Genomic DNA, 25,273 nt, shown 5'->3' with positions numbered 1-25,273 from the left:
TGATTTGTGTCCAATTCTATAAGTGTGTGCTTTAGGATTGAGAGGGGAAGCTAATCCAAAAGAAAGATGATATTTTTCTTGGATCAGGCTGATATGATAAATAAGCCAATTTGAGAGAATTTCTGCAATATTAATAATCTTCAACATATATATTCCCTACACTTCTTTGAATCACAAGAGGTATTTAACAAAGATAGAAACTTACAGTCATAAGTAGAAATTGGAGTGTTTGTTCAGGCAGCCACTCTGAATATTGTACCTTACCGATACTCACCTGGCTATCACAGGGTCACAAGCTCTGGATTGTTGGTACAGTTGGCACTGTGGAACAATAGGGTCTCTGAAGACAGACAGTCCTTACCTTTGTCAGCTCCTGAGCATTGGCCAAATTATCCACAGCGATGGCCAAGAACACATTCAGTAGGGTGTCTGGGAGATGTTAAGGATAAATGTCTTTTGAAAACTTGACGAAGCTGAAATGAGACTTCCCTTTTTTTCCTAAATTAGGAAAGCAGCAGCCTTACCAAGGGGACATCAGTATTACACTTTGGATAGAAGTCAGATAATCCCTTACTCCAAATGCTTATCATTTCAAAATTTAGCAAGCATAAAGAAGTGTGATCAGAGGGAATGGGGAGGCTGTTAAGCCTCCCTTCTCTGGCAAAAGAATATCATCCCCATCTCCATTTCTCCAGTCTAATCATTTTAGAAAACATAAAAACAATGTGAAGATCACTATTTCCAGATAATTCAAGAGACAATGAGATTGCTATGGCCATAACACAAGGCCAGAATGGGAATGGCAACCATAAAAAATGAGTGGATAAATGTAGAGGAACAAATCATCTTCACCTTAATGAAGAATTATAAGCCAACCACCCTGAATCTATGATGCTAGGTAATATGGACTAGTACACCACCAACAAAAGAGTTTAACCTCCTCAGTAGCTAAGACTTATCATTGCTGATCAACATTCACCACTGTTAGGGATAACCTATTTTTTTCAGTCAGCCATGATTTTCCATCTTAAACACATCCACACACACACATACACACATGTCGGAAGGGTCATTACATAAACTAATAGATTTTTCTAATTTAGTACCCTCTCCCTATTCAAATATCCTCAAAAGTCCTATTTTTTCAACTGTTGCTTTAATAAAGTTTAATAAAACTTTTAATGTTGATACAATGTGGCAAGTATGTTCTTGTAGCCATTAAAAGGTAAGATCATTTTGTATCCACATTTTTTTGTCTAGCACAAAAGGTACTTAACATCAACTAACTTAAAATGTTCTATCTAACTTGCAAATGTCAATGCTGAGAGCATGTATATAAGTCTGTAAACCACAGAAAACAGTTTGAAGGTGGTTTGGAAGACCTATTAGTTATAAACTGTTAAAGTACAGTAATGTTTTCCTTTGATAATGACAATATGATTTTTTTTAGTTGATTGTAAAAATTAAGAGCAGAAGAGACTCCAGTGAAATGCATCCCACCATGAATATTAAAGATAGAGATTATGATAAGCAAAGACTAATTCTCTTTGCCATTTGATAATACAGTTTAAAAGCAAAAAGCAACCTTGATTATTTTTGTCATTTGAAAGCAGAAATCATTATATGTTTCCTATTCATTGAATCTGATCATAATAATATAATTTTATAAGGTTTTTAAGTTTTCAAAACGCTTTTTTTCATAGCCAAATTGCAAGATAAGTAATGCAAGTAATATTAGCCCCATTTTACAGGTATAAAAAAAAACCTGAAGTTCACTGAGGTTAAATGATTTGCTCATGGCAAGTAACCCACTTAAGCAACATAGGCTATGAACCTAGCTCTCTGGTACTACAAGTCTAATATTTTTCCCTACTAAACTGCACTAGATGACTAATTGACATAGTTTTAGAGAAGGTTGCAATAGTTGCTCTCTAGATCTAGAGGAAAAATCTCTGAGAGAGAAAAGAAAATATTAGTCAAGTTGGGATGACTCTGAAGATCAGTGTGATGACAGCAAGAATGGTCTTTTCTTTACACGACTTTCTCTTTTCCCTTATTAAATTATAAATTCCTTGTATTTCCAGAATCTAGCATAGTGATTAATGCAAAATAGGTAATAATTGTGTGATCTAAATTTCTAAATATCAAGAGACAATATCTCTTAAGCACTTAGAATAATGTCTGGCACATAGTAGGTGCTATGTTAAATTTTTTTTCTCTTATATTTCCTTTTTGAATAGATATCTTGGCACTTAGCCGTTTTGGACATGGAGAAGATTGAAATAAACACTGATTAATTTGGCTTGAATAGATAGTTGGAAACTTCCCATCACATCTACCATCTCTTGCTCTTCATGAGTATAACTTCATGATATAAAAAAGTAAAAAAAATCATTAAAACTTGGAAGAAAGGATACAGTTGCCAAACAGAGTGAGCACAATGAAGTAGATGGCAGACCACATACCAGAGCTAACTCCACCCTGAGAACGGATCCCATTGTACATCACCTCATTCCAGTCCTCACCTGTCAAGATCTGAACCAGGCCAAAAATGGAAAGGTTAGACCCATAAGCTGGATGATGGGGATATTCCAATCTAAAAATATTGGCAATCTTTAATATCTACCCTTCCTTCATTTAGTCTCATTCTAAGGCAAGGATTCTTAATTTGGAGTCTATGGGCCCACAGATAGGGAAAGGAATCATATCTTTCAATTTTCATGAATTTCTAACTGAAATTTAGCATTTTTTTCAATTATGACTATAAGCAACACAGCACAATAGTATTAGCAATACCTGTGATTCTGTCAACAACAAAAATCACATATATTTTAATATCACATTATAGTTGTAGTTCAAAATATCATTTATTATTATTATTTATAAATCACTATACTTATTATATCTATAACTAGATAAATTTCCAAATCATAAATTTGTTTTTCTTATATTTTCATAACTCTATTTCAACACAAAGCATCTGGTTTTAAATTCCAGATTCCCCTTATAATTTTGATCTGGGGAACAGATGATTCCTACTAGGTAAGAATTAAGGAAAAAGATGGCATAATTTGCCTTCATGAAAGAATCAGCCTGGGACAAAACAGAAATAATTGCTCAGAGATTGTGACCTAGGAAGATATTAGATATTTTAACAGTGGAATTGTTTATCTGAGCCCTTTGAGTGATCTACTAAATTAGACATTTCTACTTCACAGTGAAATTAAGAAGATAAAATAGATGACTCATGGAAGTTAGATTCTAAATCTGGCAAGAATTTTAAAGATCACAGTCTTCCAATTTTACAGAGGAGAAAACTGAGAACCTGTAGAGGGCTGAAACTCGAGTCATTGCACTGAGGTTGGTTCAAGCACTTAGGGCTAATTACTGATTGGACAATACTCTATGGGCATATGCTTGGAAAATGGTCCTTCCCACTATCCTGTGCTGGCTCAATGATTGATGTATACAGAGGATTGTAGGAGGGACTAGGGGGTGGAATAAGACCAGCCAGAGACACACTTTGGCAGTAGATGAGGGAGAAGGCAGTTGCGGAGATTCTGCTTCCATCCTGTTCAATCTTGCATCTAAAGACCAAGAATAAAGACTAAGGACTTTTGCTTATCCTGATTATCCGGCAGATTCTGGGGTGCTAATGCAGTCGTCACAAGAACCAAAGAGGTAATGTAACTTTTCTCAAGTATATATACATATTTAGTGGCAAAGTTGAAAACAAAACCCAGAATTCTTGAGTATTATTCCATCATTCTTTCCACTATATATAAATTATTGGGGGAAATGTCTGTTGAAATTCAAAATGTCATTATAATGATTCTATTATAACCAATTAAGGAAGGATGCTCAAAGCCTTAAGGAGGCAGGAAGAGAAAAGACATCAGTGTTTCAAGAAAGGAATGTCAGTTTTTCTGAAGGTCTGAAAGAAACAATCAAATAGGATGATTCAAGAGATTCTAGTTTATTTTCCCTCCTCTTCCCCACACCATGAATCACATTTCTTACTTTCTATAGTCTTCATTATTAGTCTCATACCTGGAATACTGTCATAATGGCTGCAGGAAAGGTGTCAAAATTTGCTGAAGGAGTCCCATCATTAAAATTAAACCTGATAAGAGAAACCAGAGAGAGACACAATATGAGACCTTAAGAACCAAGATGAACCTCAGTGTTTACATTTTAAATTCTATTTTCCCCTCCCTCATTTCCTAAATGATTTATATTATTATTCTTCCTGCTACTTTCTAAATATTTTGTTACTTTTCCCACCAAGCTATGATAATAATGTATTCTCAGTTGATATGAAAAGATGGCACTACTGTTTCCCTATCACTATAAGTTATTTGTAATATTCCCAGCAGTAGTGATGGGTTTATACTGATTCATTCATACTTTCTTATCTGGTATCCTATGATTTAATGTATTTGTGAGATGGGCTAGTTAGGAATAAATGAGGAATAAAGTAGAAGTAAATTCTTTAATTATAATAGGACCATAAGACTATATACACACACATATAACTGCACATACATAGAGATGCACGTGTGTATATACATACATACATATCTATGTGCATGTGTGTGTATACATATGTATATATACACACCCACACCCACATGTATATACACATGCATATATTTCTATGCAGGCTGTGATATGTTGTTATATATTATATCATATTGTATTTTATCATATCACCAGATGAAGGTTTAGTCTATAGTCTCATTAGAATCCTATCTCAGAGACTTAACTATATGACCTTAGGCAAGTCACTTAACCACTGCCTTTCTCAGTTTTATTTGCAAAATGAGAATAATAATAATATTTACTTCCAAGGATTGTATCCAAGAATACAATATATCTGAACATTTTTGTAAATATCTATATGTAAAGTACATGGAAAAGTGACAAAATATGTACTTTGTGAACCTTAAAACTCTAAATAAAATTTATTATAGTAGTTACTATCAAATTGATGATAATTATGGCATAGAACTGGGGACTTTTTAATTTAGGAAGCTTGTGGGAGCTCACCTGCCTCCAAAGAGCTGCATTCCCAACAGAGCAAAGACAACAATAAAGAGGAAGAGTAAGAAAAGTAAACTGATGATGGATTTCATGGAACTCATCAGTGAGACCACTAAATTCCGTAGGGATGCCCAATACCTGAAAAATAATAGGCAATGTTACTACCTGCAACAATTCTACCCTTTCCATAATCACAAACCAGAATCCATGAAATGAACTTTTGCAAACTTTTCTATAATGAAAAGAGAAACAAGATTCAATCATTCTAGGAAATTCTGTCCAGTGATCTGGCATGGGACCACTTCATCATTTAGATCATTCATCACTAAGTCTGGGAAGAGTGGAGAATTTATCAAGTGTGTATGTATATATATATATATACAAAAACAGGAATAAATATAAATCTCCAGGTGGAAATAGGGAATTCCAAAGTCAAAAAATTCTGGTTCTTACTTGGTAACCTTAAATATTCTGAGAAGTCGGAGAGCCCGTAAGACACTGATTCCAAAAGAGGTGCCAGGTCTAAAGATGGCCCAAACCACTTCAAAGATACTTCCCACAGTGACCTAAAAGGAAAAGGAAACAAAACCAAAGCTTCATTGAAAGAAGTAGAGAGGGGAGTAAGGGAAATATTGATGTTTAATAGAAAAATCACTGAAACCCCAGTACTCATAGTGCTAGCAATAAATCCCAACATTATTACATCAATAGTCCTACACAGAGATATCCTATTCCTAAAGGGCAGGGGTCAGTGGAGGGGCAAGGCAGAGAGAATAGAACATTCAATCTCCCTCATTAGGAAATTGTGACAGTCAATAATTCTTTCTGCTGGAAAAATTTTTTCTCAATATCAATCCCCTATGTCTACAGTATAAAATTCATTTCCTTTTATCTATAATTAGTGGGGGGGAATATAAACTAGCCTATCACTTCTTTTACCTCCTCAACTTTCTCTTTTCTAGATTGAGTAATTTCATATCTCTTCCTCAAAAGTCTTATTTCCACTAGGCATGGCGGTACATATCTACAATAACAGTTTTGAGGAAAATTGAGACTGCTGAATTTTTATAACTCAGGATTTCCAGGGTTCAATGGGTGATGCAAATCAGGTGTTAATACTAAGTTCAGCAATTGGAGACCACTAAGAAATAACAAACCAGCCTGAGTAGCAAAGAGCCAAAGGACAAAGATTCTGTGTTGATAAATTTTGCTTTACTCTTCTGGGCAACAGAAGAAAGTAGACCCTCTTTAAAAAAAGAAAGTACTATTTCCTTGTGATTCTTTTTGGACACCTCTCCAACTCTTCATTAGGCCTAAAGTTTGTATTAGGTATGATACTCTTAATCATTCCCATTCCTACAACAAACTCCAAGCAAATATAAATTATGTTGTAATTTATGGCTTTAGATATTGTTCTAAAGATTAGAAATCTTTTATTTCCCAAATTGAGGGGTGTGTGTGTGTGTGTGTGTGTGTGTGTGAAAGAGAGAGAGAAAGAGAAAGAGAGAGAGAGAGAGAGAGAGAGAGAGAGAGAGAGAGAGAGAGAGAGAATGAATTTCTTGTAACAGGACAACAGGACCTTCAGTAAAAAGAAAATTGTATTTATTTGTAGAGTCAGAATTTAGAGTGCTAAATATTCAATGCTTTCTGCTGCATAGTAATACTTCTTTGGTTCTGCCCTAAATTTCTCACTGCCATCTATCTGATCAATCTTTTCTGAGCTGGAACATGCCATGCCTATAAAAATGGAGACTAAGAGTTGTTAAAGCCTAATTGAATCTCTCTTCCTAATGTAGAATTGTAAAGGAATTAATCGACAAAGAGAAACCTATTTATAAGGAAGTTATGTTGTTATGATTTAAATAGAACAGATCAATAAAAGTTTTCCATTCTTATTGAAGTTGATTTTATGTGAATTTATTTTGTATTCTGCAACTTTGCTAAAATTGTTAATTGTTTCTAGTGGTTTTTTAGTTGATTCTCTAGGATTCTCTTAATATACCATCATATCATCTGCAAAGAATAATTTGGTTTCCTCATTATCCCCATTACATGAAATGCTTGCTGATGGTTTTAGATAGATGCTACTGATCATTTTAAGGAAAACTTCATTTATTCCTAGGTTCTTTAGTGTCTTTAATAGGAATAAGTGTTGGATTTTGTCAAATGTAAAGCTGATTTTAGAAACCAAATTTGTGATCAGACCTAGGACAGGTCAAAGAGAAAATTGACTCAATGAATTAAAATTTAGAGAGTGCTGATATCTTTTTCACAGTACTTAGTTGCTTACTGAGAAATACACTGGTCCTAGAGTGAAATGATGGATATTCCTTGCTGTCATTTTCAGACTCATCCTTTATCCCCACAATTCTGCAATCTTTTAAAGTTTAGTCTATTATTTTTTAATCCAATATAATTTATAGTGGTTATTATGTAGCAATCTCTATGTCCTAATTCCTCTCTCAAAGAGGACTCATTAACTTTTTCTCCATAGAGAACTTCAATAGTTTGAATGAAATTACCTCAAACACCCTATTTTTCTGGTTCTTTAGTTTTCTCAGATACTTAATCTTACATTCTACCTCAGTCAAAAGAACGGTCACATACTCAATCTTGTGGAACCCTAAGTGTTCCATTTGATCAAAAACTCTGACACTCAAGTGTCTTACTAATTTCTTAACAGCCTCTCTCTTTGTACACCTCATCCTTCCTGAACCTTTTCTTCAGCATTATCAAGACTTTCTTGTAACCCTTATAAACTTTCTCAGGTTAATAGCCTTACTTTGCTTTTTTCTCTTCCAAAACTCAACTTTATTGTTAACCAATTTGACTCTACAATATCCTATCACCTCAAATCCCTATCATTACTTATTCCTTGTTGAATTTCAGACCTGAATTAGTCCTATAATCTGCCTCTTTCTCTCATATTCACATGATGCTGAATGAAGCTGTGCTCATTATGTTTTCTAATCTCAATTGGGCTTTCATTGCATCAAGACAACCCTTGACTCCTCCCCAAATGATTCCCTCTTTTAAACTCTACAGAAGCAACTCAAAACTTTACTTCTCTTTTTAAGTTACCTATAACTCCCTATGCCCATACTCATTCAACTGAAGACCTTGCTTCTTAAATTGTGAAGAAAATTAAAGCCATTTGCTCTGAAGTCCTTTTTGTGTACCTCCACAGTCTTTTGACCTCATTCCCAACTCCATCCTTTTTTCGTTTAGTCTCTGATATTGAGACAACTCTTCTCTTTGCCAAGCTCAATCCATTTACACATGCCCTTGATCTCATTTCTCCAGTAGATTGTGCCCTCAATTATCATTTTCCTCTAATTATAAACTCTCCCTATCTACTTGTTTCTTCCCTTTCATGTTCCCTGTTCATGTCTCTTCCAACCTGGGGGGGAAAAGCCAAAAAAACAAAAATAAAAAACACTTTTTGATAGATTCACCCTTCCCTTAAAGAGAAGGTTCCCCTTTACCTTTCCTTCCTTTATTAATCAAACTTCTAAGAGGATAAAGATGCCTACTTGATATCTTTTCATCTTCTCTTCAAACATTTGCAATTGGGCTACTAATGTCATTACTTAAATAAAACTACTTTTCCCAAGGTTACCAATGATGGTTTCAATGTCAAATATGATGGTCTTCTCTCAGGCTTCATTTTTCTTAATTTCTCTGGTACATATCCTACCACATAATGCCCTTTCCTCATGTATACTATCTAAGGTTTTTGTGAACTTTCTCCTGATTCTTATGTCTGACCTCTTCTTCTAAATCTTCTTTTCTTGATCATGCTACATCTGCACGCCGCTTGGAGATTTCTGAAGGCTCCGACTTAGGCCCACTTCTCATCCTTTTCTGTGCTCTCTCTCATCAGTTTCCATGAGTGCTGACATATACATACATGTGTGTGGAAAAAGAGAGAGAACTCAAGAGTTCTAGTCTTCTCTGAGCTTAAACAGTCAGTGAGCACTGATTAAGTATTTTCTATGTAGTTGAAATTGCTAAATGGTGAGGAAAAAAAAGAAAGACATAAAAATAGTCCTTGACTTTTTTACATTCTGATGAGAGAGAGGAGAAGTAACTAGGTATAGAAAGACATATACAGAGTAGATGGAAACTAATTTCAAAAGTCACTAATAGTTTGTAGAACCAGAGAAAATCTTCTCCAGCCGGTAGAACTTAAGCTTAGTACTGAAAAAAACTAGAGAAACTAAGAGGCAGAGGAAACTAAGAGGGAGACAATGGGAAACTGTAAAGGCATAGACAGAATTGTTTTACAAGGAATAGCACATTGGCCAATATAGAATGAATCATAGAGTACATAGAAGGAAATAAAATGTATGAAGATTAGAAAGGGGTCAGGTTATGAAGAGTTTTACATAGTCACTGGAGCTCATTGAGCAAAGTAGTGATATAATTAGAACCACACTTTAGGAGCATCACCTTGGGAACTGAGTGGAGAATAGATGAAAGAGGAGAAAAACAAAAGGCAGGAAGATCAGGAGCCTGTGTGGGAAAAGATGGGGAAAGGTATATGAGATATATTTGTTGTTCTGACTGTTTAATCATTTCTGTCATCTCTAACTCCTATTGGATGTTTTCTTATAAAAGATACTGAAGTGATTTTCCCATTCCCTTCTCTGGTTTATTTTACAGATGAGAAAACTGAATCAAATATGTAGGTGTCACACAGCTGCTAAGTAAGCTAGTAAGAGGTCAGATTTGAATTCAGTAAGATAACACTCTATTCACTGCACCACCTAGCTGTCTAAGAGAGATATGAGGAAGATCGAAACAAAAATAAAAATTTGTCAACTTATTGTACACTATTGAATGCGTACTGAGGAACTGAGATTGAATGGCTGTGTCTAAAATATTAATCAGGAAATCCAGAAAAGGGAAACATTTGAGGGAAAGGACTATGTTTTGAACATATTTAAGTTTGGTATACCCAAGGGACATCCAATGTGACATGTCTAAGAAGCAGTCAAAAGTACAGGACAGTTATTCAGGAAAAAAAAAAAACTAGAACAAAATAGATAGATAGATGATAAAATGTGTATATATGTGTGTACATGTATATGTGTATAGAATTGGACATTATTTGCATATAGAAAACAATTAAGCTATTGGGAGATGAAGAAATAAGATTGCCAAGTAAAAAAGTAACAGAGCAAAAGCAGAAGAGACTCCAGTACAATCACATAGAGAACATCCACAGTGATAGGGTATAACATAAATGAAGAGCTTGCATAAGATACTAAGAAAAAGCTGTAGGACAGGAAGTTAACCAGAAGAGAGCAGCAGCATGAAAATCCAGAAGAAAGAGTGTTCAGGAGGAAAAGGTTATGAACCAAGTGAATAAAAATATCAAAAAAAGATGAAGATTGAGAAAAGGCTATTAACTTTGGAAATTAAAAGAACATTGGCAACTTTGGAGAGGGCAATAAAACCATTTTACCAAATATCTTTTGTACTTCTTGAACTAGATGTCCTGAAGATATCTGAAATAGTATATCCAAAATAGAACTCATTATCTTTTCCCCAAAACCCATTCCTCTTCCAAATTTTCCTATTTTTGTAGAAGGTACCATCATTCTTCCAGTGTCCCTGGTTTATGAATTCCATTTTATCCTCAAATTTCCATATTCTCTCACCACTTCCCTTCATTCCCCCACCCCCAAACATTTGCAAAATATTGTTTTTCCTGCCTCTATAATATTGTTCATATCCATTTCCTCTCCAATAACAGACACATTTTTATTTCAGGCCCTCATTACTTCTAATTCAGAATAGAGCAAAAGTTTCCCTGACTCAAATCTCTTCTCATTCCAATCTATCTTTCATGTTGTTGACAGAGTGCTTTTTCTTTTCTTTTTTAAAATATCTTTTTATTGTCAAAATACATGCAAAAATAGTTTTCAACATTCACCCTTGCAAAATCTTGTGTTCCAAATTTTTCTCCCTTCCTTCTCCTCACCCCTCCCCTAGACAGCAAGTAATCCAATATAGGTTAAACATGTATAATTCTTCTATACAAAATTCAACATTTATTGTGATGCACAAGAAAAATCAGATCAAAAGGGAAAAAAGGAGAAAGAAAAAGAAGAAGCAAACAACAACAAAAAAATGAAAATACTATGTTATGATCCACATTCAGTCCCCATGATTCCCTTTCTGGATGCAGAAAACTCTATGACAAGTACTATTGGAAGTGGTCTGATCACCTCATTGTTAAAAAGAACCAAGTCCATCACGGTTGATCATCACATAGTCTTGTTGTTATTATGTACAATGTTCCTCTTGGTTCTACTTACTTCACTTAGAATCAGTTAATATAAGTCTCTCCAAGCCTTTATGAATTCATCCTGCTGATTGTTTTTAATAGAACAATAATATTCTATAACACTCATACGCCATAACTTAGTCATCCATTTACTAACTGATGAGCATACATTCAGTTTCCAGTTCCTTGCCACTATAAACATTTTTGCACATGTGGGTCCTTTTCTCTTTTTTAGGATCAAAAGTTATGCATAGTTTGATAGCCTTTTGGAAATAATTATGAATTGATCAGTTCACAACTCCACCAACAATGGATTAGTGTCCCAGTTTTTCCATATCCCTTCCAACATTTACCATTATCTTTTCCTGTCATCTTAGTCAATCTGAGAGATATGTAATGGTACCTCGAGTTGTCTTAATTTGCATTTCTCTGATTAATAGTGATGTAGAGCATTTTAAAATATGACTAGAAGTGGGTTTTATTTATCTGAAAATTGTTTGTTCATATCCCTTGACCATTTATCAGTTGGAGAATGGCTTGTATTCTTATAAATTTGAGTCAATTCTCTATATATTTTAGAAACGAGGCCTTTATCAGAACCCTTGGATTTGAATTTTTTCCCACTTTAATGCTTCCCTTCAAAACAAAAGCATTTTTGTACAAAACCTTTTTAATTTGATACAATCAAAATTATCCATTTTGCATTTCATAATATACTTCAGATCTTCTTTGACCATAAATTCCTTTTTTCTCCACAGATCTGAGAGGGAGACTATCCTTTGTTCTTCTAATTTGCTTACAATATCACTCTTTATGTCTATATCATGAATTCATTTCAATCTTATCTTGGTATAAGGGGTTAAGTGTTAGTTAGCGCCTAGTTTCTTCCATATTATTTTTCAATTTTCCCAGCAGTTTTTGTCAAATAATGAGTTCTTATCCCAGAAGCTGGCATCTTTGAGTTTACCAAACAGTAAATTATGATAGCCATTGACGATTGTGTCTTGTGAAAATAATTTGATCAACTGATCAACTACTTTATACCTATATCCATATGTTTTTAATGACCACTGCTTTATAATATGGTTTTGTGTCTAATTCAGCTAGGCTACCTTCATTTGCATTTTTTCATTAATTGCCTTGAAATTCTTGATCTTTTGTTTTTTCAGAAGAACTTTATTATTATTTTTTTTCTAGCTCTCCAAAGTAGTTTCTTGGCAGTTTGATTGGTATGGCACTGAATAAGTAGATTAATTTAGATAGAATTGTCATTTTTATCATATTAGCTCAGCTCATCCATGAGCACTTGATGTTCTTCTCATTGTTTTCAGGGGTCCTCAAACTACAGCCCGCGGGCCAGATGCAGCAGCTGAGAACGTTTATCCCCTCACCTAGGGCTATGAAGTTTTTTTATTTAAAGGCCCATAAAACAAAGTTTTTGTTTTTCCTATAGTCTGGCCCTCCAACAGTCTGAGGGATAGTGAACTGGCCCCCTATTTAAAAAGTTTGAGGACCCCTGATTAAATCTTTATTTGACTGGAAAGTGTTTTATACAAAGTGCTTTTTCTTAAGTGCAGATCCATTCATGCCATGTCTCTGCTCAAGAAACTCCAAAGGCTTTATATTGTCATAAGTATCAAATATGGACTCCTCCATTTGGCTTTTAAGGTCACTCACAACCTGACCCCATCTTATTTTTCCAGCCTTATGGTGGTTTAGCTAAACTAGCCTTCTTTCTATCTCTTATACATGGTATTTATCTCTTGTCTCATTTCTCTCGAAATGGCCTTTTCTTATGCCTGAAATGCATTTCTTCTGTATCTCTATCTCATGAAATTCCTTTTTCAAGGCATGTGCCAAATATTGCCTTTATATGATTTTTTTCCTGATTCTGAAAACTGCTAGCATCCTCTCTCTCTAAGTCTGCCACATTATTTTATATTTAGTCTGAATATAATTCTTTCGAATATACATATGTACATGAGTATATATGTATGTAAATTGCCTGAGTATACATATTGTTTCACATTTTTTTATCTTTGATGCTCAATAAAGTGCTGGACAAATAGTAGACATTTAACAAATCCTTATTGATGACTTGATTGACTGAATGATTATTAAAATGGGAAGCTACCAGAAGATGTTTCTGACACTCCTTATCCTCCTCTCCAATCAATGGCTTCACAGTATCTTATGATCTCCATCTAAAATAGTATCACCAAGTCTCTGTTTTCCCCAAAGGACAGTTCCTAAGGTCTTCTCACCCATGTCTAAATCTAAATCAAACATCTATTCATGGCTTTCCAAAAAATATTTTACTCTCTTCCCACTCCTAACCTCCAAATCTAATTGTTAATGGTTCAAGAAATAAAATGGATGATGTATCTGTTCTGTTCTAATTCCTCATTAACAATTAACTCATTCTTATTTCATAAATTTAGGTGCCAGTGCTCCAAAACCACTGATTTACACATGTTGATGTCTGTGCAAATGGAATAGACAGGCTTCAAAAGCACTTACCCCAAAATCAAAGCAATTGAAGGAAGAATGAAAATAAAGACGTGGCCCCATGCCATACATCTTCAGGGCCATTTCTAAAAGGAAGAGTCCCAAAAACAAAAACTCTGCATAGTCTGAAATGATGAAAACAAATACCATTATGTACACAGGTAGTATCTATTCCTTTATCCATAATTCATATATTGCTTTAATGACCCCCAATTAAAAATATCCTCACCTACTGAGTGAAGCTTCAACAATATTATCACTAGATATGAATTGGCTTAGATTGTTGCCAAACACATGGGTCTAATTATGATTGTGGAATTTCCTAATAGAAGTTGAGTTCAGGGCACAGTGAAGAGCCTAGATTTATAAGTGGATGTGTCATCATTCTCTGAAAGATAATTTAATTTTTGAATAGAAATAGGAAAGGCTATCTAGTATTTTGGCTTAGGGATATATTATAATATTCAATGCTGTATTCCAGTCTGCACTTACTCATAAGTTTTATATTTAGTCACCTATACTATACAATTCAAGGATGCTTCTTTCTCTTCACATATACCCCTTACTAATCATTGGCACCTTCTATATTAGCACCACCACATTAAGGGTTTCTCCCTATAGTGAGGTACACTCTGGGGCCTCATCTAGATTTGGAAGTGATACTAAGTCCTCAAAAGCTATCTAATGGAAAAGTACAATCTCTGGCAGCTCCTATCAATCTGTAAAAGATTCAATTTTAGGCTCTTAAATCAGGTGAACTTTATGCCTGTTGCTAAAGAGTAACTGAATTATGGAAAAGTTCATCCTCAAAGAATTGATAAGGAAGTGATAAATTTCTTTGTCCTCTGCAGTTCAGTAAATTGTCTGCCAAGGTATATTTTGATTTGATTCATGGATGAAATAACAGATATTTGGAATGTTGAGTTATTCAAGAAAGACAATGTTATTTGGCAGAGCTAGTAAGATCTGGCAAACAGGAGTAATTTAGCTGATTAATTGATAAAGAGAAGTGGCAATGTTCAAGACAAATTCATAATCTTTAAGGACAGCATTATAAAGGTAAATATCTTGTCCACTCTTATGATGTTCCTTACAATCATTGAGAAAGACAGAATACTGAATTGGCTAGATTTGGGGTTCATAATGTGATCTTATAGTAACACATCAAAAAATCAAGTGCCTTACAGAATACAGACATGTTACACTTACAGAGGAGGTGGGTGAGCCACAGGGGCTGGTTGTGATGGACAATAGCCACACAGGCAGTGTTGAGAGCTACCACGCTCAAAACCATCCAATAAAAAACTTGAGATTTAACCATATGACGAATGGAGATACGTAGAAGCCGCTCCTTGTGCCGAAAATAAGAGGCTCCATCTACTTTAGTACTTTTTATACTGGCACGTGCAAGAGGAGTACCTGAAAGAAGAGTATAATTGATGATAATGATGATGATGATAGACATGTATTTTAAAGTCTGTAAAATATTTAAATTGTTTCATTTTAATTTTATAACAATTTCTGTGTAGTAGAACTTACAAATATATGTATATGTGTGTATATGAATACATACACACATATCGCAAGTCCACCATAGACGTATTAGATTGTTACAAGAGAAATGAACAAGGCATGTGGAAATCCAAGTTTAGGGAATTCACAATCCAAACAGAAACTTGTATATTTATGCAATTGCAATAAAGTTAGGAGGAAGAAATCCTAAAGGGGAGTGTGATGGAGGAGGGAAAGAATAGTTAAGGTGGGAAAGGGATTAATTTCTTCCCAAGGAGAAATCATGAATAACTAAGATGGAAAAGTAGCATTCTTATCCCTTAGGAACTGCTAGACTATGAAGAGATGATGATCTGCTTATCTACAAGGTTTCCATCTGTATAGTTTCATAGACTAGTCCAAGCTAACAGGTTACTGTCATGACTTCCATGGACATACAAGAGTCCAGCTTGATGTGCAAATAACAAATACTGTCAGAGCTTAGGGCAGGGCTTCATCTTTAACATGTTCATGGCCTGCTGAATACTCTGTGTCCACTATTTTTGGCAATTCAAATAGACAATTTCAGGAGACCCCTTAACAGTGCTATGAGTATTATTTCTCCTACTTTATGAACCAAGAAATTAAAGTTTAGAGAATTTTCAGAACTTTCCCATCATCAAAGATCTATTAAGTCTCAGAGGACTGAAACCAGGTCTTCCTGAGTTCAATCTAGTACTCTAGATCCAATATACCAAAATATCTCTAGGAGAAAGAAAAAATAACTTGGAGTTCTTGTATTGTCCAAGAAATAAAATGAAAATATCAAGTAGCTTTAAAGAGGCAGTGATAATGGTGAATGTGATGAAAGACTTGGAGTCGGGCATTTTGATTTGAAGTATCCTCTTAGAAGCCATGTTATCATGGACAATTCAGTTGATTTGCGAACTTTAATTTCCTCATCAATAGATGAGGGTAATAATACCTGACCTATTTAATATCTAAATCTTAAAAGAAATAATGTAGGTGAAGTCCTGGAAAATTATAAAGTACTTCTAGCACCACAGAAATGTTGACTATTAATATTACTTTGGAACAGTATGGCTTCCATGACTTTTGAGCATGGGCCTAAGAAATTCTCATGGCATAAGGGTAACAAGCACTTTACAGAGAATAAGGTGAAGGTCTGGGTCTTCCCTGTGGCTAAGAAAACCTTTACTTTATCTCATATTGGCTCTCAACTTTCATTCTTCACAGAGGACTCAAGTATTCAATTCCCACCCTTCCCCCTCACTCTTTGTGTTTCATTTTACTAAAAATATCAAAGTTATTTGACAGAGTCTTCAAACTGCCTTCTTTCACAGCACAAAACCTTTTAGTTTGTCATATTCTTTCCTCCATTCTCAAAGGAAAAATAGCTTCCCCTCTTCCCAAAGCAACTCTCTGGTTTTTGCCCTTGATCTCATCTTTTCTCACTTCTTTTATATTTCCCTTTTTGCTTATCTTTCTTTTGTTTTGTTTATTTTTGCATGTTCAACTTACTTCTTCATTAGTTATGTCTCTGTCACTTACAAACATACCCAGGTTTCTTCTATCTCCAGCTTTCTCTACTCTTCTGCTATTGACCCACCATTCTCCTTCCTTTAATAGCCAGAGTATGAGGCTACAGTTATTTCTTCTACTTGCTATTTTTATTTCTCAAACACTTGCCATGATTGCCATTCCTACCACCACTCTACAGAAACTGTTCTCTCTTAACTGCTTAATCTAAGATTCATTGCCTTCATTCTCTGTTGAGCTCTTTGAAGCTTTTAACACTATTGATAATACTTTCTTAGTATTCTCACTTTTATTTCATTGTATATGTCTTATCTTTCCATGGGTCATTCCCTCCTACTTTGCTGACTGTGCCATGGTTTCCTTTGATGACTTTTCTTCCTCCTCTTTTAAAAAAATACTCTAAAGTGATACAATCATCAGATCTCTGCTCTCAGTTTTAATCTGTCTTTTCTATACATATTCTCAGTGATTTCATCCATTTTCATGACTCCGTGTTTGTTTTTTAGTTTAAAAGAGATGAGAGGTATCCATGAAATGAGGGATAGCCACACAATAATGACATTATTGAACTGGACATCCAGAAACAACCTATGGGATACTGAAAGACTCTCGACAAGACTCCCAAAGTCTATCCTTGATTTCTTTGGGGGGTGAAAGAGTTCTAGTTTCATATTTATAATTACATGTCTCCATCCATATGAACCTTCACAATCAAGCTCAATAAGAATCATCATATTCTGCATCAAACCTCTTTTTCACGCCTACATTTATGTTAATGGCACCATTCACTTTAGATTGGTAGAAACCTCAGAGCTTACAGTGTTGGTTTTTTTTTGGTTGTTTTCAAAGTTCACATCTTTATTCATCTGTTAAACCCAACATGATTTCATTCAATATGAGGGAAAACTCTCAATCTTCTAATTACATATAGAATTGTGCAGATGGCTTTTGGAAGACCTTCATTCTCAGCAATTGAAAAAAAAAAAGATAATTTTCATTTAGAATTTGGGACATTATTTTTTGCATTTTCTGTAACCCAATCTGAGTATCTTGATCAGTTGGATTCAGTTTGTTCCAAAGCTCTAGATTGTTCTATCTATCCCAACTGAGAACACAATTGAACATTGACAGAAACAAAATTAAGTTTCAGCTCCAATAAACACAAGGAGATGTGTTTTAGGTGTTTTGTGATCTGACTAAAGACTTAGTAAGCATGATGCTCAGAGATCAGGGACACAGGAGCTGCATTTGTTCACTTGTGATCTGTCCATGATAACATGATTTCTTCTTTCTTCAATTTTATAATTAATTTTTATTTTATTTTCAATGGACTATTAAATAGATGGGTAAAATAACTACTTTTTATAACTGAATAAAACTATTGGTCTATAAGCTATTCATCAAAACAATCTTTTCCTTAATTCCTTTTTTTATACATTTTCCTAATATATCTAGATTTCTCTTTTAATTATTATTATAGCTCTTTATTTACAAGATATATGCATGGGTAATTTTTCAGCATTGACCTGTGCAAAATCTTCTGTTCCAACTTTTCCCCTCCTTCCTCCCACCCCCTCCCTTAGATGGCAGGTAGACCAATACAGATAACATGATTTCTAAGAATATAATTAAAATTAAAAAGTCCTGACTCCAAGTCTTTCATCACATTCACTATATCTCTAACTCTTTAAAGCTATTTGATGTCTTCATTTAAGTTCTCAGGCAACAGAGGAACTCCATGTTAGCATCTTTTAACCTCATAATTTTTTCTTTTTCTTGGAGGAGAGGACAATGTCACCATGGAGAAAAAGGAAGAGGAAGCAATAGAGGGCATACTCTCAAAGAGCCTATGCCCCACCTAAGAATCAAGCCCATACAGTTCAATCTATTCCTAAATATGAATGCCCTTTACAATAGTTCTAAAAGACATTTTTCAGCCTTTGATTTTAGGATGAAAAGGACTTTAAAGAATTAAGCAATACAAAATTTAATTTTTACAATGAAGAAATTGAGATCCAGAGGAATTAAAGGACTTCCCAAAGACCACAGAGATGTTAATTGATAGGATTTGAAGCTGGGTTTTATGATTCCAAATCCAACTATGTTCAATATCCATGCTGCCTCCCCTCTTAAAGAACCTTATTAGGGAAACCCCATTTACCGCCCAATGTAACCTCTTCCAGCTTTTCTATTAGTTAAGTTTCTTTATATTAAGCCTAAATTTTCCTCTGTAAGTATCACCCAGTTCCTATTTCGGCCCTTCTTCCACATAATGATTGTGGAACCCTTCTTCCATTAAAAATCCTTCAAATTAACATTAAATAAAGATTAAGTGAATTTTCTACCACTGCAGTTCTTCAAAAAGAAGCTGTATTAGTATTTACATATATGATATGTTCTAGACTGAGCCTGCCTCAGGCAAATCTTCTGGAAGCCTAGGTTTGGTATTGCAATAAAATGAGGCATTTATAGGTCATTAAAGAATTAAAACAACAACAAAAGATTTACTCAGCCATAGCAGGAGAAAGATATTCAATAAGGACAGGCATTGAGAATACCTGGAGTTGATTCAGCTATATAAAGCTCCTTTGTCTTGAGTTATCCAATATGATCTACTAGCAAATTACCAGACATCCCCTGGAACACATCGTGGCTACTGTTTTTGTACTTTGAGGATGAAGAAGTGTGATCAAAAGTCTTATTCTTTTGCCTGAGTTAAGCAAGCCTCAAGGTAGTTCTCACTACCTTTTAAGGAAAAACTGCACAACTTGTATGGGGTAAGGGGCTAAGATATTATTTCTACCACAAATATGATATATTGTCAAAGGGATTCCTGTTCATTTATAAATAAGACTAGATGATCTATGAGTCTCTGAGAGACTATAATTCTATGATTCTTTTCATCAACCATGCTTGAAATCCTGAAATCATCTGTGACTTCCTCATCCATACTCCCTCCACACATCAATCCATTATTATGTTGATTTAACTTCAAAATTTAATTTCTGACACCATCATTGTAGTTCTAGACATGTTATCTTTTACCCAGAGTTTGTGCAGTAACTTCTTATTATTTCTTTCCTGTCTCACTTCTCCAAATCATCTTCTACAACACTGTTTAATGCCATAAGCAGACTCTCTATTTTCAGTCTTGTTTCACCTTACTGCTTTTACAGATCTTGTGATCTAGCATATTCTCCCCAGTAGTCAATCAACCAACAGGGAGCTTATATTCTGCTGGGGAAAAAACTTGTACAAATATAACTTTGTACAAAGTAATTAAATGCATGATAATTCAGGATAAGAGGCACAGTTAAAATCCTGTTCACTCTTTAGTTCAAAATTTACCTCTTTCATAAAGCTATTTCTGTTTCTGTCTACCCCAATGAAACACTTTCCATTTCTCTCTATATGTCTCTGTGTATCTCTGTGTGTGTCTCTTGTCTCTCTCCTCTCCTCCTTCCCTCCCTCCCTCCCTCTCCCCCTCTCTCTCCTCCTTTCTCTCCCTCTTTTTCTCCCCTTCTCTCTCCCCCTCTTTTTTCCCCTCTCTCTCCTTCTTCTCTCTCTCTCCTCTTCTCTCTTCCCCTTACTTCTTTCCTTTTACTTCCCCCCCTCTATGAAGTAGCATACCACTTTATGCCTCTTTTATGTATTTAATCTACTTCATTTGAGTAAGCTCATCTCATCTCCTATGACTTATCAGTAACTTGAAGCTAAGGACCATGTCTTACTCATCCTACTATTCCCCTCAGTGTTTTGTACATGATAAGTACCAATAAATCATCAGTGAATGAATGCATGGATAGGTGGAGGGATGGATAAGTACATGGATAAAGACCTATCATGTTTCTTGTCAGTTAATAGGTACTTAACAAATATTTATTGATGGTTGATTTATTGATTTTTAAATGATTAAATATTTTCTCCTGTCTTCCCATTCTTTATCCAGGGTAAATGCCCAATGGTTCTCTAGCTATCTATCTCTATCTATCTAATCCATGGAATAAGTTTTTTCCTAATTCAATGAGTTTGAAAAACTTGTCCATTAGGTAGGTGTCTTAGTAGGAACTGAAGGAAAAACCCTGGGAAAGAGCATTAATAGGAAGTGGTTAAAAATATCTTATATTATTCTGGTTATTTATTCAAGTCATAAAAATGACTTCAGGACCTCATTGGCCTTTTAGTGGACATGGTTTCAATATATTTTTGTAGAACACTTTCCCTACTGGGGTCTTCATGATCATATCAATAGGGACAGTATATAGATTTAAAGGACTAATACATATTAGGACCTAATTTGTAGGTAGTATTTAGATTATATTATTAGCACTGATATAGCATGTTTCTCAATGACAATGTCCTGCATCCATTTTTATCCCAAATTTATTTTTAAATTATTTTTACCTAGTAGATACTAAATCCTTATAGTGCTACTTGTTTGTTTACCCCCACATAATTCTGTTATCTTTTAGTTTTTTTCCCCAATGTTTCTCAAAAAATAAGATATTTCTTTTCATTGAAGTTTGGGAGGATAAAAAGGCACTATGTGATTCAACTCACCCACAGAGGAGATGTCAACACAGTGTTCATCACTTGAGTCACGAGTCATGGCCTCAGTACGGCTCCTTTTGATGGTTGCCCTTCGGAGCACTACATTCAAAGGAAAGAGAAGTTTAATAAATGATTACATAGTATAATCAAAATATCCTGTCCAAATTCAGACCAGTATATCATCAAAAATGTAATTAAACATATTTAATTCTTCCTATTCTTATGCAGGAGATTATAACCTACTATTCTCTAACATGACATTATGTCTGCTTTTATTCCTGAGGCAGGCTATCATCTACCATCTTTCCTGAGACAGCTATGAATATATGGCAAGGAATCCAGAACTAAGATGTCTAGAGAAAAAGAAATCCTTTATTCTTTGCCCAACTCTCTAAAGCTTAATTTATATACAACAAACATAGTACTATCAATGATCTATTCATCTTCAGCACATCATAATCAATATCAGTCACTCAGCCTGACTGGATCAAAAGACAATCCACACTGACTGTTAAAAGGCAGCCTCAATGTGTACCACATTGCCACAGTCTGTTCATTTTGCATGCTTATTGCATAGCCTGGGCTTCAATCCTACTGCTTCTGATACATCACGCCCTCTGGAAGAGAATATCTCCCAGTTCAATTCTCAGTATTCGTGTGGTTTTCAGATTTTCCTGTGAATCAATTCCCTTCATTCTAGAACATCATGGACTACATGGCAGAAGAACTTTCTCTCCAAAGTCTTAGGGTACATCTCTTTCTTTGATTTTTCCTTTTCTTTTTGATCAAGAGCATTTGCCATCAGATGAAAAGAAATAAATGCAATGCTTTGATTTGAGCATTTCCTTACCTTCCAAAGCTGATGTTCCAGAATTTTTGTTTTCTTCAGCCAGCATCACTTCCTCTATGTGAAAACAAATGGTTTGGCAAATTATCGCTAAATGTAGTCATTTTGCAAAATGAAAACCCTTAGGAACAGTTCCACATTAGAAAAAGAGCACTAAGCTCCATAGACAGCCATTTCCATAAAAAGAAAGACAGAGAGCGAGCACAAAAAGCAAACAGGCCTAAAAGTTGAAAGTAAAAGAAAGTAAGAAAAAACTTTCTTGAAAAAGAAAATTATAAATGGAGGATTGTAGGGAATGCTAAGAAATACACAGTTCCTTCAAGATGAATGTACATGAAGAGATAATTAATTAAAAGGCTTTTGTAAGAATAAAAAAACTCTTTTCCACAATTGAATTTCTACTAAGTTCCCTATCTTTTCTACTTTCTTGAAATTATCTGTCTAGTATTTGCTTCCATGGGTCATCAAATTTCTTGGTTCATTCATGTAATTGTAATATTCTCATATTTGTCCAGGTGTGAGGTAAATGTTCTGGGTTTCCAGGTACCACTCAATTTTTGCCATATTTATTCCACTTTTCCTTGGAGAGAGAGTGGGACATGCATCCCATGGGTTGGCTGAGGGATCTCATAGAGAAGAGGAGGGCTCACACCTCTTCCATGCATTGCCACAGTAGTAAACATCTCTCCACCAGAAAATTAACAATTACCAGGGTAATCTGGAATTCAGGACTAAGTTTTAACAAATTCTCCATGGGGAATTTTGTCTCCCATAAAACTAATCCTGGATAAAATATATAAACCCTTAGTCTACTGGAAAATATTTAATGTGGACCTCATCTGCATTCAATTTAAATAACTATTCAAAATAGTCCTCAAAAATAATTTGGTCATTCCACTATTTTCCTCAAGCTACCATCCTATACTTTTTCATTTCTCAGGCAAATTCCTAGAAAATGTTATCTAGACTTATTGTTTCAATTTATTCTCCTCTCAATCACTTCCCAACTTTTTACAATATGATTCTAGGCTTCTCTCATGACTCAAATGAAGCTACCTTTTTAGTTGACTAAATCTTTTACTCAACCCTCATTCTTCTTGTGTTTAGTTTTAGTGTAATTCTTCTTGTGTTTAGTTTTAGTAAACACTAAACACTAAACATTCTTCTTGACATTGCTGGCTCCCATAAAACACTGTTTACCATCTCCTATTCTTAAATGGGCTCCCTTTTCCAAGTTTTCCTAATGCTGCTCTTTCTTGAATTTCCTCCTACCAACTGATCTTTCCTTCTTGTTTTCTTTTTATTATATGATCATCCATATCATGACTCCTTCTATGGGGTCACATCTGGGACTTTTGTTCCAAATCTTCTTTTCATGTCTCTCTTACACTTTCTTTTGATGATCTCATCAGCCTCCATGGGTTTGATTATTATGTCTATTCCTTTTGACTCTCAGATCTATCTAACCAAACCTAGTGTCTTCCCTGAGCTTGTCATGACTCTTAAGCTTACCACCTTCTACAAGAAGTCTTTCTTGATCCAACCCCTAATGCCAATTGCTAGCATGTCTTCTTTTCCTAACTACCTTGTATTTAACTATAGTGTGTTTATTTTGTATTTATTATAGTATAAACATGTAGATCATAAACATGTATACAAATATACATATGTTTGTATGTGTATATATAAATATGCATACCAACATACCTATTGTCAACATTAATAAAATTTAAGTTTCTTAAAAATAAAGATGATTTCTTTATTTGTTTCTGTATATCCCATACCTAGTACAAAGTCCCCTGCACCAAGAACAAAATCAGGAATATACTTGGTATTTAATATGTTTGTGGATAAACTAAGAATGCCTGTTGACTGATTGATAATCTTTACTATAAAAGATGTCAACAAATATCTGTTGGATTCCTAAAATCAGAGGATCATATTGACTTGAAGGGACCTCAGAAAGCTAACTTAAGCCCCTTCTTTTATGGATGAAGAAATGAAGGTCACATAAGATTATTAAATTACTTGCCCAGGATCACACAAATAATATGCATCAGAAGTGGGATTTGAATTTATATTTTCTACCATACAGACAAGTCTTTTTCTTGCCCATTGACTTTCTAGCTAGGACAATTCTGACTCATAACCAACCTAAGCACTCAATCCAATAGTCATGGTACTGGAAATATATTTCTCTAATGCCAAAAAGATATTATAGAACCTAAAATATTATATTATATTACCAAACTGTCAAATAGTTTAATTAAAACATTGATGAACCATAGAAATACTAATAAGAGAAAGAAAAATCACAACAGTAATTCCATCCTGCTAAACTATGCATTCTACATTATCCATGGAGCAAAATCTATTACAGTTCTGATACTCAAATAAGATATCTCTGTTATGCTTTGTCATAAGATTGATAGTCTTTCCTTTTTAAAGCAGATCCTTCTGTTAAACTCAAGTCAGCTTAAAGGTCGAGAATGATTGGAAGGATATTACACACAATTTGAAAGGTTTTAGGGTCATATAATAGATTTGGGGGATATGCTATTGTTATTACATTATGGTACTTGAAATATTTTTGGTAAGACAGTTCATTGAATTATTTTCTAAAATTCACTTTTATTCTATTCTGTAAATAGGTGAAGGTTATATGTGGGCTTTGAGGAAAATTGACAGTGTGTATCCATTGTCTCAGAAGTTTGCTAAAGTGTTCTGTACATATGGAAATTCCTCTCCAGTTTAGTCTGCCAAGTATTCCTTTTCTGTTCACTTTCAACCATGCATATATTCCCAGGGAAATGCAACCCATATGTCTCTGGTTTGCTCATGTTCACTCATGATAGGAAGGGTGAGAAAGAGCAGTTTGGTGTCAACTTTATATTTTCTTAGAAAGAGGTTAAAGTCAGCTTTTGCCAACTGAAAGAAAACTTGGACTACCAAAACCTTAGTGGGATTAAAAAGCAAAA

At 34.5% G+C, this 25,273-nt stretch overlaps 1 protein-coding gene across 8 annotated transcripts in view; it reads right to left on the bottom strand.

The window, feature by feature from the left end:
- The window catches only part of CACNA1E (calcium voltage-gated channel subunit alpha1 E), a 597,321-nt gene that overhangs the window by 106,598 nt on the left and 465,450 nt on the right, over positions 1-25,273 (bottom strand). For all 8 annotated transcript variants that reach the window (XM_031936988.1, XM_003767485.4, XM_031936990.1 and 5 more), the window contains exons 11-19: positions 22,299-22,352; positions 21,458-21,547; positions 15,056-15,265; positions 13,859-13,971; positions 5,497-5,609; positions 5,050-5,181; positions 4,051-4,123; positions 2,418-2,535; positions 362-429 (exon numbers count right to left, since the gene is read on the bottom strand). In XM_031936988.1, coding sequence (XP_031792848.1) covers positions 362-429; positions 2,418-2,535; positions 4,051-4,123; positions 5,050-5,181; positions 5,497-5,609; positions 13,859-13,971; positions 15,056-15,265; positions 21,458-21,547; positions 22,299-22,352 — 971 coding nt within the window. The remainder of the gene's footprint in view (positions 1-361; positions 430-2,417; positions 2,536-4,050; positions 4,124-5,049; positions 5,182-5,496; positions 5,610-13,858; positions 13,972-15,055; positions 15,266-21,457; positions 21,548-22,298; positions 22,353-25,273) is intronic.

This window comes from Sarcophilus harrisii, chromosome 4, assembly GCF_902635505.1.
Source record: "Sarcophilus harrisii chromosome 4, mSarHar1.11, whole genome shotgun sequence".
Taxonomy (NCBI): domain Eukaryota; kingdom Metazoa; phylum Chordata; class Mammalia; order Dasyuromorphia; family Dasyuridae; genus Sarcophilus; species Sarcophilus harrisii.
Note: the sequence above shows the minus strand (reverse complement) of the source record. Positions and strands in the feature narration are given on the sequence as shown.